At 40.6% G+C, this 14,754-nt stretch overlaps 1 protein-coding gene across 3 annotated transcripts in view; it reads right to left on the reverse strand.

Annotated features, from left to right (window-relative positions):
* The window catches only part of CCDC88C (coiled-coil domain containing 88C), a 221,126-nt gene that overhangs the window by 67,338 nt on the left and 139,034 nt on the right, over window positions 1–14,754 (reverse strand). For all 3 annotated transcript variants that reach the window (XM_072625525.1, XM_072625526.1, XM_072625527.1), the window contains 2 exons: window positions 13,062–13,206; window positions 8,652–8,836 (listed from right to left, as the gene is read on the reverse strand). In XM_072625525.1, coding sequence (XP_072481626.1) covers window positions 8,652–8,836; window positions 13,062–13,206 — 330 coding nt within the window. The remainder of the gene's footprint in view (window positions 1–8,651; window positions 8,837–13,061; window positions 13,207–14,754) is intronic.

Raw genomic sequence — 14,754 nt, forward strand, 5'->3', positions numbered from 1 at the left:
CCTTTTCAGATCAATACTACAGCAACGATGCTTCCTAATGAGAGCAAGTGGCAGGCCTACAGTCGAGTTCAAATCCTGCCTCACACACTGACTAGCTGAGTGACCCTGTGCCAGTTACTTAACTCTGTTTGCCTTGGTTTGCTCACCAGTAAAATGAGAAGGAAACAGCAAACCACTCCAGTATCTTTGTCAAGAAAACCCAAAACAGGGTCATGAGGAGGTGGATAGGACTAATACCGCACAAGACCATATTCTAAACTTCCTGGATCTTTCCTAGAAGCTAGATAGCACTGAGGGCAGAGTGTTGGGCCACAAGTCAGGAAGACTTAACTTAAAATCTTGCCTCAGACACTTCCCATCTACATTATTCTGGCTAAATCACTTAGCTCCTGTGTGCCTCAGTCTCCTTGATTGTAAAATTAGGATCACAATAGCACTACCTCCCAGGGCTACCGTGAGGATCAAATGATATAATACTTGTAACGTACTAAGCACATAATGAATGCTTATTATCTTCCTCCCCATGCGGGTTGTGTTTATAATAACCATATTATCATCACATTATTCTTTCTTATTATCATCACCTAATTGTGGACATTTATGTAAAAATATATACGTACAAATCGCTTTAGATATATTGCTGCGTTCTACCCTTAAAGCAACCTATGAGGTAGTCAGGAAAGGTATGGCCAGCCACCTGACCCTGGGTAAGTCACCCATACATGTGGCCTCAGTTTTGTCATCTACAAAACGGTGATATAACAGCACCCACTTCACAGGGGTGTGTAAGGATCAAATGACAAAATACATGTAAAGCCCTATGCAAACCTTTAAAATCTCAGAGAAATGACTTGATGGAAATTGTCACATAGCAATTAACAGATTCTAGGCAGTTGTCATCTAAGTCCCCTCCTACTGACCTAGTATTCTTTTCATGGACAAGGGCCTTCCCTTTGAACTAACATCTCAATTTTTCACATCTCTTTTATGTTACTGTAAAAGGTCTATTTCTGTTCAATATAAAAGAACATATTAACAATGAGAGATGAAAAAAAAGCTTGATTCCTCCCTGAAAGTTTCTAATGTTAATTCTTCCTTAGATAGTGAGTTCCCCCACACATGAGGTGTTTAATAAGAGAGAAGACAGCTGTTTGTGAAGCAAAGATACTAGAGTACAATACATAAGGAGATAAAATAGCAGGGAAGGGTGCCTGCCATCTTGTGATCTAGGGGCAAGGGTTTCAACTTAGCTGGTCTTCAGTACCATCATCTGTAAAATGGGATAGTTGGACTTGACCTCTGACTTCTTTCTTACACTAGACTGATGATCTTGAGAACCTCTGAGGGCCTTTCCAACTCAAAGACTCTATGAATTTTGAGACTTGGAATCCAGAACCACACACAGCACTCTATTAAGCAGACTACACTCATTCCCTAAGTCCCTGTGTATGTAACTACACCACCCCTCTCACTATCTTCCAGGGTTTCCCAACACTAACTCAGATTCCACAAAGGGAAAATAAGCAGCGCTAGCTCCTTCTCACTGTGAAACTGGCTACTACCATTAACTATGTCCATTTTAGGAGGGGTGCTGATAAACTGGATAATATCCAAGGGAGGGCAATGAAGATGAGAAGGAGGTTGGAAATCATGCCATACAACGACTAATGGATGAATCCTGGAATGTTTATAATCTTGCCGAAGAGAAGAGAGGGTAGGGGGAAAGGCAGGAAGGGAAGGTAGGCAATCTTGTTATTTAAAGGTAGACTAGATCAGAAATTCTCAACCAGGGTATGTGAAATTGGTTTTTTAAAATATTTTTATAACTATTTCAATATAAAGAATTTCTTTTGCAATCCTAATTATTTTATTTTCTACATTTAAAAATGTTATTCTGAGAAGATTCATAATTTTCACCAGGCTGTCAAAAGCTTTTGTGACATGCAAAAAAAGGTTAAGAATCTGCAGCTGTAGGTTTATTCTGCATAGCCACAGAGGGAACAACTGATAGAAATGGATGGAACCTTCAGAGTCAGATTTTGGCTTGATAGAGAAGACCAGAGATTTAGAAGTGGAAAGGACCTTAAGAGGTATCAAATCTGATGTTCCTCCCCTCTCCATCATCCAGCTGCTAACTGTGAAGCAGAATTCAAACTCAACCACTCCTCCCTCCAATTGAATATTTTATCTAGTAAACCACCTCATTTCTCAGTAACTTCCCAATAAATAAAGCTATCCCAAAATGGAATAATCAGCCTCTGAGGATGGTAAGTTAATGGAGATCTTCCAAGGGAAGGCTGGGCAACTGCTTGCCAAGGATGCTAGAGATGTATTTCCTGTTTTGGGTGAGAGTTAGAATAGATGGCCTCTGAAGTCTCCTCTCAACTCAGAGAAACTACAGTTTACCTTTCATTCCATCCAGCTAACTCAAGACTTCCCTTACCTAAGGGGTATTGTCCACTTCACTGGCTTTCCTCAGTTTCTCAAGCATTAAGCTTCTAAGTAAGGTCAATGGTCTCTAGAGAGTTAGAGGGTGAGAGGAAATCCCTGTGGGTTTCTAGCATTTGCTGTTTCCTCTACCTCTTCAGGCGGACCTTTGACCAGTCCTATCGTGGGCCTTCTCCCCATTTTATTGCCATTCTCTGATCTGCAACCACTCCCTAAGTCTTTCTGAACCACCCACATAATACACTTTGCTGTGGAAGAACCAAAGACCAAGGGGGGGAAATGTTATTTCCTCCCCTTTTCAGTTTATCACCATTTGGGGTTTAAAAATGTGATTTCATCCATAATCAGGCTTCCTTGTTACCGTTGGTGGCTTTTGCCTCTTTCTCCTCTCCCCACCCTCTACCTCTCCCCATCCTTTTATGGTCCTCTGCCAGAGTCCACATTCTGCTGTGTAGACCACAAAGCCCCAGAGAGTTTTGCTTTCACTTTGGGTAATGACTTTGTTGGCTGTTCTCCTAAACTTAGGAAAAATTAATTTTTGCGAAATGTGCCCGTCCTGTTCCATTACAATGATGAGATTTCTGGTTTTCTTTAAATCTTCTGATCTGTCTGTCTAGATCACAGTATTTGGTTTTGTGTCCCCAGAGGCTACTGATGGTAAAAGAAAAAGAAACAAACTCACATTAATTCCCCTGAAGTTTCATCTTTTGCTTTTTTAAAAAAAGCTCACACCCTGGCAGTTTGCTCCCATTGAGACATGAGCTAGAGTACCTTTTAGCACTTCATGCTAGGAGGTTAAGACTCCCAGTGCCCCTGCTAACTTTCCTGATCTCCTGCCCCTTAAGTGAGGGTCTCACTGCCTACCTCCCACACCGTTGTGGCCCAGAATCTTCTCCAGCTTTAGGCTGGTCACCCATTGGGTTAACCTCTCCCCTGTCCTAGAGACATTAAATCTACAGTCAGATTGAAAGCTGAATGACTTGCTTTATCCAAAATTAAAGTAGGCAGCGCAAACTATAAAGAAATATGTAGACCAGGAATCAACATAGGATGAAATAGTCTTCAGGCAGTCATATACACTGAAATGTGCACAACATGTAGAATTATAAAAAGAAAATTTCTGAAGGATAGTTAATTCTGGGTTGGTTATGTCTTGTCTTGTACCTGGGAACTCAAGTAGGAAGGAGAAAATTAAGTCAGCCAACAGTTAAATTGATGAGACAACAATCATCGGATAAAGATGGTTCAGGCCTGAGGAGAGAACAATAGATCTGCAATCAAGAGGCACGAGCCTCAGTTTCCTCAAATGTAAAATTAGGATATGATAGCTCCTCCCACATAGGGTTGCTGTGAGGACCAAGAGATGATGCATGTTAAATGTTTCACAAAACTTCAACACTCCATAAATGTTAGTTATGGTCAGTTCTTAACACTCACTAGCTTATAAGCTTAATAACTGACATTTACATACTGTTTTTATTAAGCAGAGATTCCTAAATATTTTTGTGTCTCTGATCCCTTTGGCACCTGGGTCACATCTATGAAACCGTTTTCAGAATCATGTTTTCAAATACATAAAACACAAAGAAATACAAAGGAAACCGAGTATAATGAAAGAGTTCTCAAAATATTTTGTAAAATCACGTTCATGGACCCCAGGTTAAGAAGTCCTACTTTAAAATTCGCAAAGCACTTTATGCATAGATCATCTTACTTGAGTTTTAGAAAAACTCTGAGGTAGGAACTAGAGATATTAAGGTAGAAAGGAAGGGAATAAGCATTTATAAAGCCCCCACTACATGTCAGGTACCATATTAAGTACCTTAAAAATATAATCTCAGCAGCAAGGTAGGTGCAATTATTATTCCTATTTTAAAAGCTTGGGAAGCTGAGGCAAAGAGAGGTCAAGGGACTTGCCCAAGGTCCCATAGCTAGCAAGTGTCTGAGGTCAGATGTAAACTCGGGTCTTCCTGACTCCAGGACTGGCATGCTATACCTACTGTACCACCTAGCTGCCTCCAGGTGCTTCATTATGTCCATTTTACTTCATTCATTCCTTCCTGAGCTATGCCCCTGACTTTTTTCTCTACCATGTCCTAGAAGCCTTCTGCCCCCTGGAAGATGCCCCTGACCCTGGAGTACCTTTCTCCAATGTGAGTTCTTCCTGGAAACTCCATTTTAAGGAAGGCCCCAGGACAGCCAAGTTTATTTCTTCACTTCTCTCTCCCACTTCCACTCTTGGTTCACTTGACTTCTTTCTCTACCAGGTTCCCTGTAAGGCATCTTCTCCCTTACCCTACTTGTTCTGGCCTCCTTTCATGGGTCATCTTCCCCTATTAGAATGTAAGTCTTTGAGGCCAGGGGCTGGTACCATTTGCTTAAATGTTTAATAAATGTTTGCTGTCTTGCTGACTTCCACAGATGAGGTTCAGAAATGTTTACTGACCTGCCCACAGTCACACAGCTAAATGTCAAAGGCAGAATCAGGACTCACACTTTATTGGCTCTCCAAGGACAGCCAGCTCTCTACAGTTCACTCTGAAAACAAATTCCTCCAAGGCTGTTTCCTCATTTGTAAAAGTAACACATTCACTACGTACCTCAGAGAACTGTTGTAGTGTGCACGGTAAATCTCATGGAGGAGCTACCTACCTACCTTAATCACTGCTCAGGCTGGGGAAATCACCTTTTCAAATTTTCTGATTTTTAAGACATATTCCTGTAAGTGGGTAATCCCCTTTTCCCTATGAATTCTGCCAAGGCGGCATATCCTGATGGCTTTAAACCTTTTTTTTCCCTCTTTTGACAACTGGGAAGGCCAGATGGAATGCTACCAGAAAGTGGAAAATGGGAAGGAAGGGGGAATCCTCTGGGGAAGGGAAAAACCAAAGAATAAGAAGGCTCTCCAGCCAGCAATGAATGCCAATTCTTGTTTGTACAGGCAGGAAGGGCTGCACACAAAGTGGCATATGAGGGCAGTAAAAAGAACAATGGGAAATTGGAGGGGAAAAAAAGTATTTCCTGAGCCCTACAGGGAAGGACAATCTTTAGGCACCTCCATATACTAGAATTACCTTCTAGTCTTTCAATTAACATTCAATTAACAGCTCTATGGGGCTCCTGGAACCCTATAATCCTTATCTTTCTAAATGTCAAATTTTCCTTATCTGGGGCAAGGCCCAAATGCTTTCTTAATCCAGGCATTTCCCCTAATAGGCTAATATGTAAGACAAACCCAATAATTATGTATCCTCTGTTTTCATCAAAAGGTGTAAGCAACAGATGCATGGGGTTTTTTCCATTCTAGAAATGAAAAGAAAAGCTGTGACCAGCTGAAACTTTAACTATGAAAAAGGCAATAGAAATGAGGGTAGGAAATCAGCCTCCCAAACTTAGGGTGTTTTAAGTGCTTAAGAATAAAACAATCAGCCAGCATGATCGTTATTATAATAATGAGAGCTAGCATTTACATAGCACTTTTAGGTTTGCAAAACACTTTACATATATTACCTCATTTTATCTTCATATCAACTCAGGGAAGTAAGGCGCTGTCCTTATTCCCATTTTACATGGGAGTGATGAGGTAAACAGAGGTTAAGTGACTTGCCTGGGGTCAAAGAGATAGTTAATCTGCCTTATGCCAGATTTGAATTTACATCTTCCAATTCCAGGTCTAATGCTCTACCTAACATGCCACCTAGCTGCTAATTCTGAGTATCACCACTGTAGTAGGTACCAGGGACACATAGAGACTATAAAATGAAATAGTTAGTGCTTGCCCGCAAGAAGTTTATATTCTATAGAAAGAGACCACATGTATATATGTATGTATGTATATAAAACATTTACATACTCAACAAATCTAAGGTAATTCAGGGTGGGGTAAAACACCAGTATCCAAGGAAGATCAAAAACAAAAGAAAACTTAATGTGAAAAGTGACAGATGAAGAAAATAAGGAACTCTGAGAGGCATTCAGACAGCCAAGGCAAAATCTGGAAGGAAAATGAGATCAGAAGAACATCCTGTGTGAGCAAGGGTAATATGGCTGGACCACACAGTATGTGAAGGAGAGCCTGGACAAGTGGCCAGGAGCCAGATTTTAAAGGGCTCTAAATGCCAAATTGGGTTTGTATGTGAGCCCAGGGTTAAGAGGGAGCCATTGGAGTTTACTGAGTAGAAGAGTAATAATAGGGTCCATGCTTTGTGCTTTGGAAGCTGTGTGGAAGATGGAGAAGGGAAAGACCACTTTGGAGGCCAGATAGAAAGAGTGGTGACCCTGAGTAAAAAGAAGGGGACAGAATGGGGCGATATTGTGTAAGAAGAGATGAAAGTTGACAACTCATTATGTGGATTAAAGAACAGAGGATGATTCAGATGCTGAGACTGTGAACCTGGGTGAATCTAAGGATGGTGGTACCTTGGAGAGAAATAACAAAAGTCTGGAATAGGGAAAATGGCAGACATTTGGAAGAGGGGATAAGGGAGAAGATAGTAAGTTCTGAAGAATCACTGAATTTAGATTTGGGACTCTGGGAAGTATCCTTTTATTTCTATAAATAAAGTCCAAAGGACCACATATCGCATTTGGGTATAACAACTGTCACATCACTCCTACACCCAAATCTGAGAAATCATAAAATCCATTTAGAGCCCAGCCAAGGGGCCTGAGGGATCATTTTGACCAAAATGTGCATTTTACAGATGGGAAAACGGAGTCCACAGTCACACAGCTAACTGGTCAACAGAGATAAAACTGCAATGTAGGCTTCAATTCCTGAGGCCAGAGTTTCTCCTATTTCATTATACCATTTGGAGAAAAGCACTTTCATGGAGAACTATCTTAACTCTACTAGATGGGCAAAGGAAAGGGGCCGGTAGGAAAAACAAAACCGGTCATGAAGTAAACATGGAGAATAAAGGGAAATCAGCCTAAAAGCAGTGAGATAGTAAATTAATCCAAAGAAAGGACTGCCATGTTGGGTGGGTCCTGAATATGAGATAAGGGCATAAATCGTGCAAGATGAGAAGATGTAGCAGAACCGTTATTTCTACCTGTGGAGAGACGAGGAGGATGGGGATGAAGATGGAAATGGGGATGGGGGATGGGGATGGAGAAATGGAGATGATAATAGCTAGGACTTATACCGTGCTTTAAGGTTTACAAAGCACTTTCCAAGTATTAGCTAATTTGAATCTCATGTAACCCTGGAAGACAGTTGCCATTATTTCCCCATTTGACAGATGAGAAAACTGAGATGGTGATTTTTACACAGTAAGAATATGAGACCATGTTGGAAATCAGGTCTTCCTCATCCAAGTCCAACATTCTATCTACTGCACTACCAAAAAAGGCTGTGTATAGCCGTTTCCTAAGTATCCAACAGGAAACTTGGGCCATGAAGACCATGCTGCATATACGTAGCCTAGCCAAGCCCTATTTCTAATGCCAGTGAGCAGTTCTATGAGCAATGACCACGGTCTCCCTCTTCCCTATGTACTTTGTAGCCTAGCCAAGCCCTATTTCTAACGCCAGCGAGCAGTTCTATGAGCAATGACCACTGTCTCCCTCTTCCTTATGTACTTTGAAATTCAATCTATCAACCAACCACCATTTTTATACATAGAATAATACATTATGTACTCAACATATACAGCATTTTCATTTTTTGTCTTCTGTATTCCCAGTGCTTTCAAATATATTACTTTATCAGATCTTCACCAGAACAGTAAAATAGATTATGGCAGGATGATTTCATGTCTATTTTACAGACAAGAAAGTTGAGGCTCAAGAAACTGAAGGGACTTGTTCAAGGTCTCAGAGAAGGGCTGTGATTAAACTCCTGTCTTTGGTCTTCTGATCCCGCTTTTCCTACTTCTACCACCTCTTGAGTCTATTCGTTTACTCATAGCTACACTCGATCACAAGATAGCTCTTGTCCAAGGTCTCATTTTTAGCTTTTTTTAAATGAGATTTTTTAAACTCCTCTTTCCTGCATGATCTTATTCACTCCACATCAATTATTAACTGCTCTTACTACCCTGCTGTTATCTCCTGATTTTGTTGCATATCCTTTCCTGGGAACTTGGTGCAGGTAATGGCACGGTCCTTTACTGGACAGCCTTCGTCTTGAACCCTCATCCTCTTGCGGGCTTGAACAGCCCCAGAGTGACCTGGCTGGCAGGGGAGAAGAAGAGGGTTACCTTTCTGCTGAGTTGGTGGTTCTCTGTTTCAAGCTCCACAAACTTTAATTTGCTTTCTTCTGCAACGAGGGAAGCATCTCTCAGCTCCTGGATGGTGTTCTGAAGGCTCTGGTTCTCCTTCTCCAGCTTCAAGATTCGACTGGAGGCACACTCGTTCAACTCAAACACAAACGACTTCCTGGATGCTGGGAGGAGATTGACAGGATCAGAACTAAAGCATCACTGGGGTGCTCCTAATGCAGTCAATTCCACCCCCACTGATTACATGGCTACTTGTGAGAGACAACAAGGAACACTGGATCAGACTCAGGAAGACCTGAGTTCAAGTCCTGACTCTGATACCTATTGGCTGGCAAGTCATTTAACTTACAAGTGCCCCAGGCCACTCTCTCTAAAACTATAAACTACTGAACAACTGCCGATGTGCACTGGTAGAAGGAGTTTCATCATCACCGGAGAGCTCCCTCCACTGATGAAATTGCAGGTCTGGATACATACAAACTGAATGAATGGATAAATAAACAAATGAGTGAATGAATGAATAAATGGATAAATAAATGAATAAATAAAAATGAAGGAATGAAACAAAACAAGGCCTAAAACAAAACAAAATATAAAAGCCATTATGATAAAGACTGGGGATTTTTTAAAAAGGTGAAAAATCACACAGTCCAACTCTCAAAGAGTTTTTGCTGGAGGGGTGGGGAGAGGCAGTGTACATGTGTATAGGGTGTCCCAAAAGTCTTAGTGAAGTTTAAATCTATTAAAACTTAAAAGCAGATGGCACAGTGCATAGAGCACTAGCCCTGGAGTAAGGAAGATCTAAGCTCCAATCAGGCCTCAGATATACATAAGTTGTCTAACTCTGGGCAAGTCATTTAATCCTGCCTCCAAAAAACAAAAACAAAACGAATAATTAAAACGACACGAAGACTTCTGGGATGTCCTGTATTAGAGATGGATGGGTAGGCTGGAGTCAGACTGTAGAGGGGCTTGAATACCAGCCTAAAGAGCTTGTAAAGCAACGAATTAGGAATTCTGGAGCCAATCATGAGGGACAGGGCAGTGTAGTAGAGCGAGAGCAAGCCTTGAATGCAGAAAAGTTCTGGCTTCCTATCCTACCTCCCGGAGAGATTAGATATGTGACCCTTAAGTCACTTAATGTCCAAAGTACTCCTCTAAGATAATAAACTCCAGGGGATAGTCTGAGTTCACCTGCAGCTCTCAACCTGAATTACTTTAAGAAAAACTCATGAGTGCCCGGTAATACTCAAATAACTGGTCTTTATGTTCTGGCCTAGGCAAAGGCAGAGAGATGGAACACACAGGACATGTACGGGAAAGGGGGAGCAGTTCAGTGTTGCAGGAGCCAGCCCATGTAGAGAAGAGCGTGAGATGAGGCTAGAAAAAACCAGAGGGCACTTGTTCAGATGGTCGCCCCTGCTTCCCTGTTCACCTTCACTCCTCTGAATTCCTAGCTTTCTTCAGAGCATGTACTATCCCCTACAGATAGCAACATAACCAAGACATCTGTGCAATAAAAAAATTAATTTATAATAATATAAAAGTAGGATGAAGGACTTTGACTGCCAGCATAAGGGATTTGGGCTGTCTCTAGCGAGCTTCTGAAGAATCTAACGCAAAATGACATGATCGGAAATGTGCCTAAAAATACACACAAACATCAAATTAATAACAACCAGCATTTATACTGTGCTTTGCAGTTTACAGAGCAATTCACATATTATTCCATTGGATACTCTCTCAACAGCCCTGTACAGTAGGTCCTATTGTGATCCATAGTGAATGTATGAGGCAATGGAGACCAGAGCTACACAGCACCTGTCTCCAGACTCAGCTCTTTCTGACTCCAAACCTACTGTTCTTTCCACCTACATAAAGTCACCAAAAAAAGAGAGATGGTTTGGTCCATGGCTCTGTTTATCACCCTATTCCTGTTAACAAATTCTAGACAAGCTGGGATACTACCTTTTCTCCAAATTAGACCCTCTATGCTAAAGTGTTTTATAAATAGTATTTAATCTGATCTTCACAACAACCCTGGGAAATAAGTGCTATTATTATTCCCATTTTACAGAAGAGGACATTGGGGTAAACAGCTACCAAGCCCAAATTTGAACTCAGGTCTTCTTGACTCCAGGCCAAGCACTCCATCCATTGCATCACCTGACTGTCCCCATTTTTGTCACTGTCTCCCTTGTCCTTATCTTTTCCCTACTGAATAATCTTCAATAGATTGCTATGGTCCAGGGGTGGGGAACCTGCAGCCTTGAGGCCACATGTGGCCTTCTGGGTCCTTGGGTGTGGCCTTTTGACTGAGTCCAAGTTTGATAGAACAAACCCTTTTAAAAGGGTTTGTTCTGTGAAGTTTGGATTCAGTCAAAGGGCCACACTTAAGGATCTAAAGGACCTTGAAGCCATAGGTTAGGTTCCCTACCCCTGCTATATATAGTCTAATAAAATTTTGGCTTTTAAAGTCCTCCACAGTGTTGCCCCCAGGGTATTTTTCCATCCTTATCATTACTGCCCCGAGACACACACAATACATTCTAGCCAAATTGGTCTACAAATAAGATGTCTTGCCACTTCTGTGCATCCCATGTCTACAATGGACACCCCTTCTCTCTTCCACATCTTTCCTTTGAGACTCAGCTGCAGAGCTGCCTCTTATAGGGAGCCCTTCCTGATACCTTCTGGTTTGTTAGCACTCCTACTCCACTCAAATGATCAGGAACATACATTTTACTTGTTATTTGGCCTTCTAATAAAAAGATCAATTCCTGGAGGATCAGACTGTTTTCCATTGTCTTTGCATCATTAGTGCCTTGAACATAAGAGGTGTTTGATAAGGTACTATTTGATAACATACTAAAAAAGGCTTATTAATAAATTTTTTAAATGCTCATTTCCCTAATAAAAAGTCTGCAAGACTGGAGGTCTTGAATAAGTGTTATATGAATTAAATCGGCATAGAATAAGCACTTAATAAAATGTTGCTGAACAGATAAGTAATGAACTTAACAATTCCCTCTGTAACCTTGATAATACATACTTCCAGAATGAATCAATCAAGATTTAAACTATGCTCTTTCACCAATTAATAATGAAGTATTTCTGATAAACTGGTAACTGATCTTATTCCTCTGCTGAGAAATAAATCCAAGATTTTCACCCAAAAAAACCACTTTGTAAAACTGCAAATACTAAATACTAAAATTTCACAGGTTTTGTCGGTCTTTTGTTCTTGAAGCAGACCAGACATCCAGAAAAATGATGACATGACTTGCACTTGACTATGTTTTCAGTGAGGGCTGTGCAGGTCACCAGCCTCACTTTCTCCTCCTGAGTCATCTGGATCCAGTGACCAGATATTCATCAGGATGACTGGAGATGGCCCAGGATGCACTGGGAGACCTTGGCCTTTTTAGGCTGGGCCTTTTGACTTACTCACTTCAAGAGAGGTAACGCCCATTGTGTGAACAGACCTCTTTAAGAAGTAGTCAGGGAATGGCCTTTTTAACAAGCAAAAAAAAAAAAAACCCAAAAAAACCCCATACCAAACTGGGAGGGAAAGAGAAACTTATTAAAATCTAACGTAAATACTAATAAACCACTACCACTGGTGACTACGCGGTGCCCTTTTTTAGAAGTGTTTATCATTTATCTGGTGTCAATACTTCCTGATATAACTCTGACGCCTTGTTGATAAAATCCTTTCCAACAAGGAAATTTTCCCCCTGGGAAGTTCTTCAGTAGGTTATTAGTTTATATGTGGAATAAGTCAGTAGGTGTAGGCAAATAATCCAATAATTTAAGATATGTTTCTGCCTTTGTATCAGCAGTATCTAGCACAGGGCCTGGTACATAGTAAATGTTTAATAAATGCTTGCTGATTTGTTCAAAACAAGAAAAAACACCCATTTGGTATATCTCTGAGAGTGGGAAAAATGGCTGACAGCTTTTTCTACTATGGTAAGTGTATAATGGGGATAAGAATGCCTAAAGCACAGGCTTCAGTGGGGATAAATGGTCATTTGGGAGTTTTCTCTGCCATCAAGTATTCTTAGCCATTCATAAATCTGACGAAGATGGCCTCTGGGAGCCACGTTGGCCTACACTTAGAATGCCATGAGGATTCCCATAGGGAAAGGAATTGACATAGTAACATAGTAACTCCAGAGAAAAGGCTATTGAACTTTTTACTTTCAAGGGATGGGGAGGGAATACACAGAGATAATTCCAAGTGGTATTTTAAAGATAATTAGGCCTTTGGGTTTGAATTATCAGGCTAAGTGTGGACTCCAAGGCAAAGGATGTCAGACTTAGTTCCTTAGGATGGAAACTGACAAGCCAGGTAAGGCTGAGTCACTGACTCCGGGGCCTATTTACCATCTGAAAGGTCAGCATTCTTGGACAGCTGTTCCAACTCCCAGCCCAGGTGGGCAGATTCATTCATACTTTGTTTCTGAGCAATTTCCAAGACCATGTTTTCTTCCAAAAGCTCCTCAATGCGCTTCTTATCCGTGTCCCTGTCCTAGGGAAGAGGGAAGAACACAGGACTCAGCAGATGTAAGGACCAAGTTCTTGTCATTAACAAACCAGCTGCTCCAGGCAAGGCAGAAGTATGAAACATGACAGCTTTAGGAAAAAAGGATGGAGTGGAAGGGGAAATTCAGGTGGTATAAAAACTGAGGATATCAACGAAAAGTCATTAAAAGAAGAGGGTGAAGGACACATACTCCTATCAAAAAATGTGGAGGCAAAAAGTCCTGCCAGAGCACACACAGCACTATTTGCAAGCTACACCACTTCAATGAAGAGGAGTGCCTCACTTCCAGGGGAGAGACAGTAACTTGGCTTTCTATGGTACCTTATGGGTTTGCAAAGCACTTTCCTCACAACCACCCGAGGAGGAAGTGGTACAAACATAATTATCCCCACTTTACAGATGAGGAAAGTGAATCCCAGAGAAGTGAAATGACCTATTTAAATAGATGCATTTCTTGAAGAGAAGGAGGAATTTTGCTTTCCTTTGTATCCTTGCCCCAGTGCTTAGCCCAGAGCCTGGCACATAACATGAAATAAATGTTTGTTCACCAAAGATTTATTGCAGACAGTCACAAAAAATGGAAAAGTCCAGGGGGGTATGATTTGAATCCAGGTCTCTTGACTCTAGATCATACAACAGAAGGTTTAAAAAGGAACTAAGTATTGTTAACTTTGTTTTCCTCTTTGGCAATCTGATGAAAACTATGGACCACTTTTAAGAGTGATGTTCTTAAAAACATAAAATAAACTACAAAGGAAACCAATTGTATTGAAACTGTGTCCCAAAATAATTAGTTTCCTATGTAATCAAATTTTAATTTAACTCAATTTATTTAATTAAATTCAATTTAAATTGAATTTAATTGTTATAAATTGCTTTTTAAAATTGAGAGATCCTAGATAAAGAAATCCTAGTCTAAAGTTACCTACTTAAGCTAGCTTAGGACATGAGAGCCCCTAAAAACAGATTTCAGCAAAGAGATGGTTCTTTTGGAATGTAAAATTAATTCTCAGTTCTAAGGTTGGGGTCATCAGAATGTAGGGTTATAGTATAAATCTTTCCTGCTCCTGTATTACTCTAGAATAAGGCTAAAAAAACTGTCACTGAGACCTGTGGCTTATAAGTAAGTTCAGACTACCTATTCCTACCAAAAAAAAGGTGCTTTAAAATGTCTGTGTGTGTATACACACACACACACACACACACACATATAAAAGACTGAATTTCTAAATTATGTGTTAAGCTTTCTAGTTGTTAAGAAATGATGAAAGAACCAGCTTTAAAAATCTCTAAAAAAAACCTGTATAAATGGAGGAAGAATAAAGTGAGCAGGACCAGGAGAAGAATTTATCCAATAACAACATTGTATGGTAAAATAACTTTCCAAGAGTTAAGAGGTCTGGTTCAATACAATGGGCTCAATGCAATGAGCAACCATCATTCCAGAGGTCACATAAAGAAATATGCCATGTACCTCCCAAAGTACAAGTGGTAGAGTAGGGGTAGAAACATATTTTTTTGGACAAAGTGAAC

Source organism: Notamacropus eugenii, chromosome 7 (genome assembly GCF_028372415.1).
Source record: "Notamacropus eugenii isolate mMacEug1 chromosome 7, mMacEug1.pri_v2, whole genome shotgun sequence".
In the NCBI taxonomy this organism is placed as follows: domain Eukaryota; kingdom Metazoa; phylum Chordata; class Mammalia; order Diprotodontia; family Macropodidae; genus Notamacropus; species Notamacropus eugenii.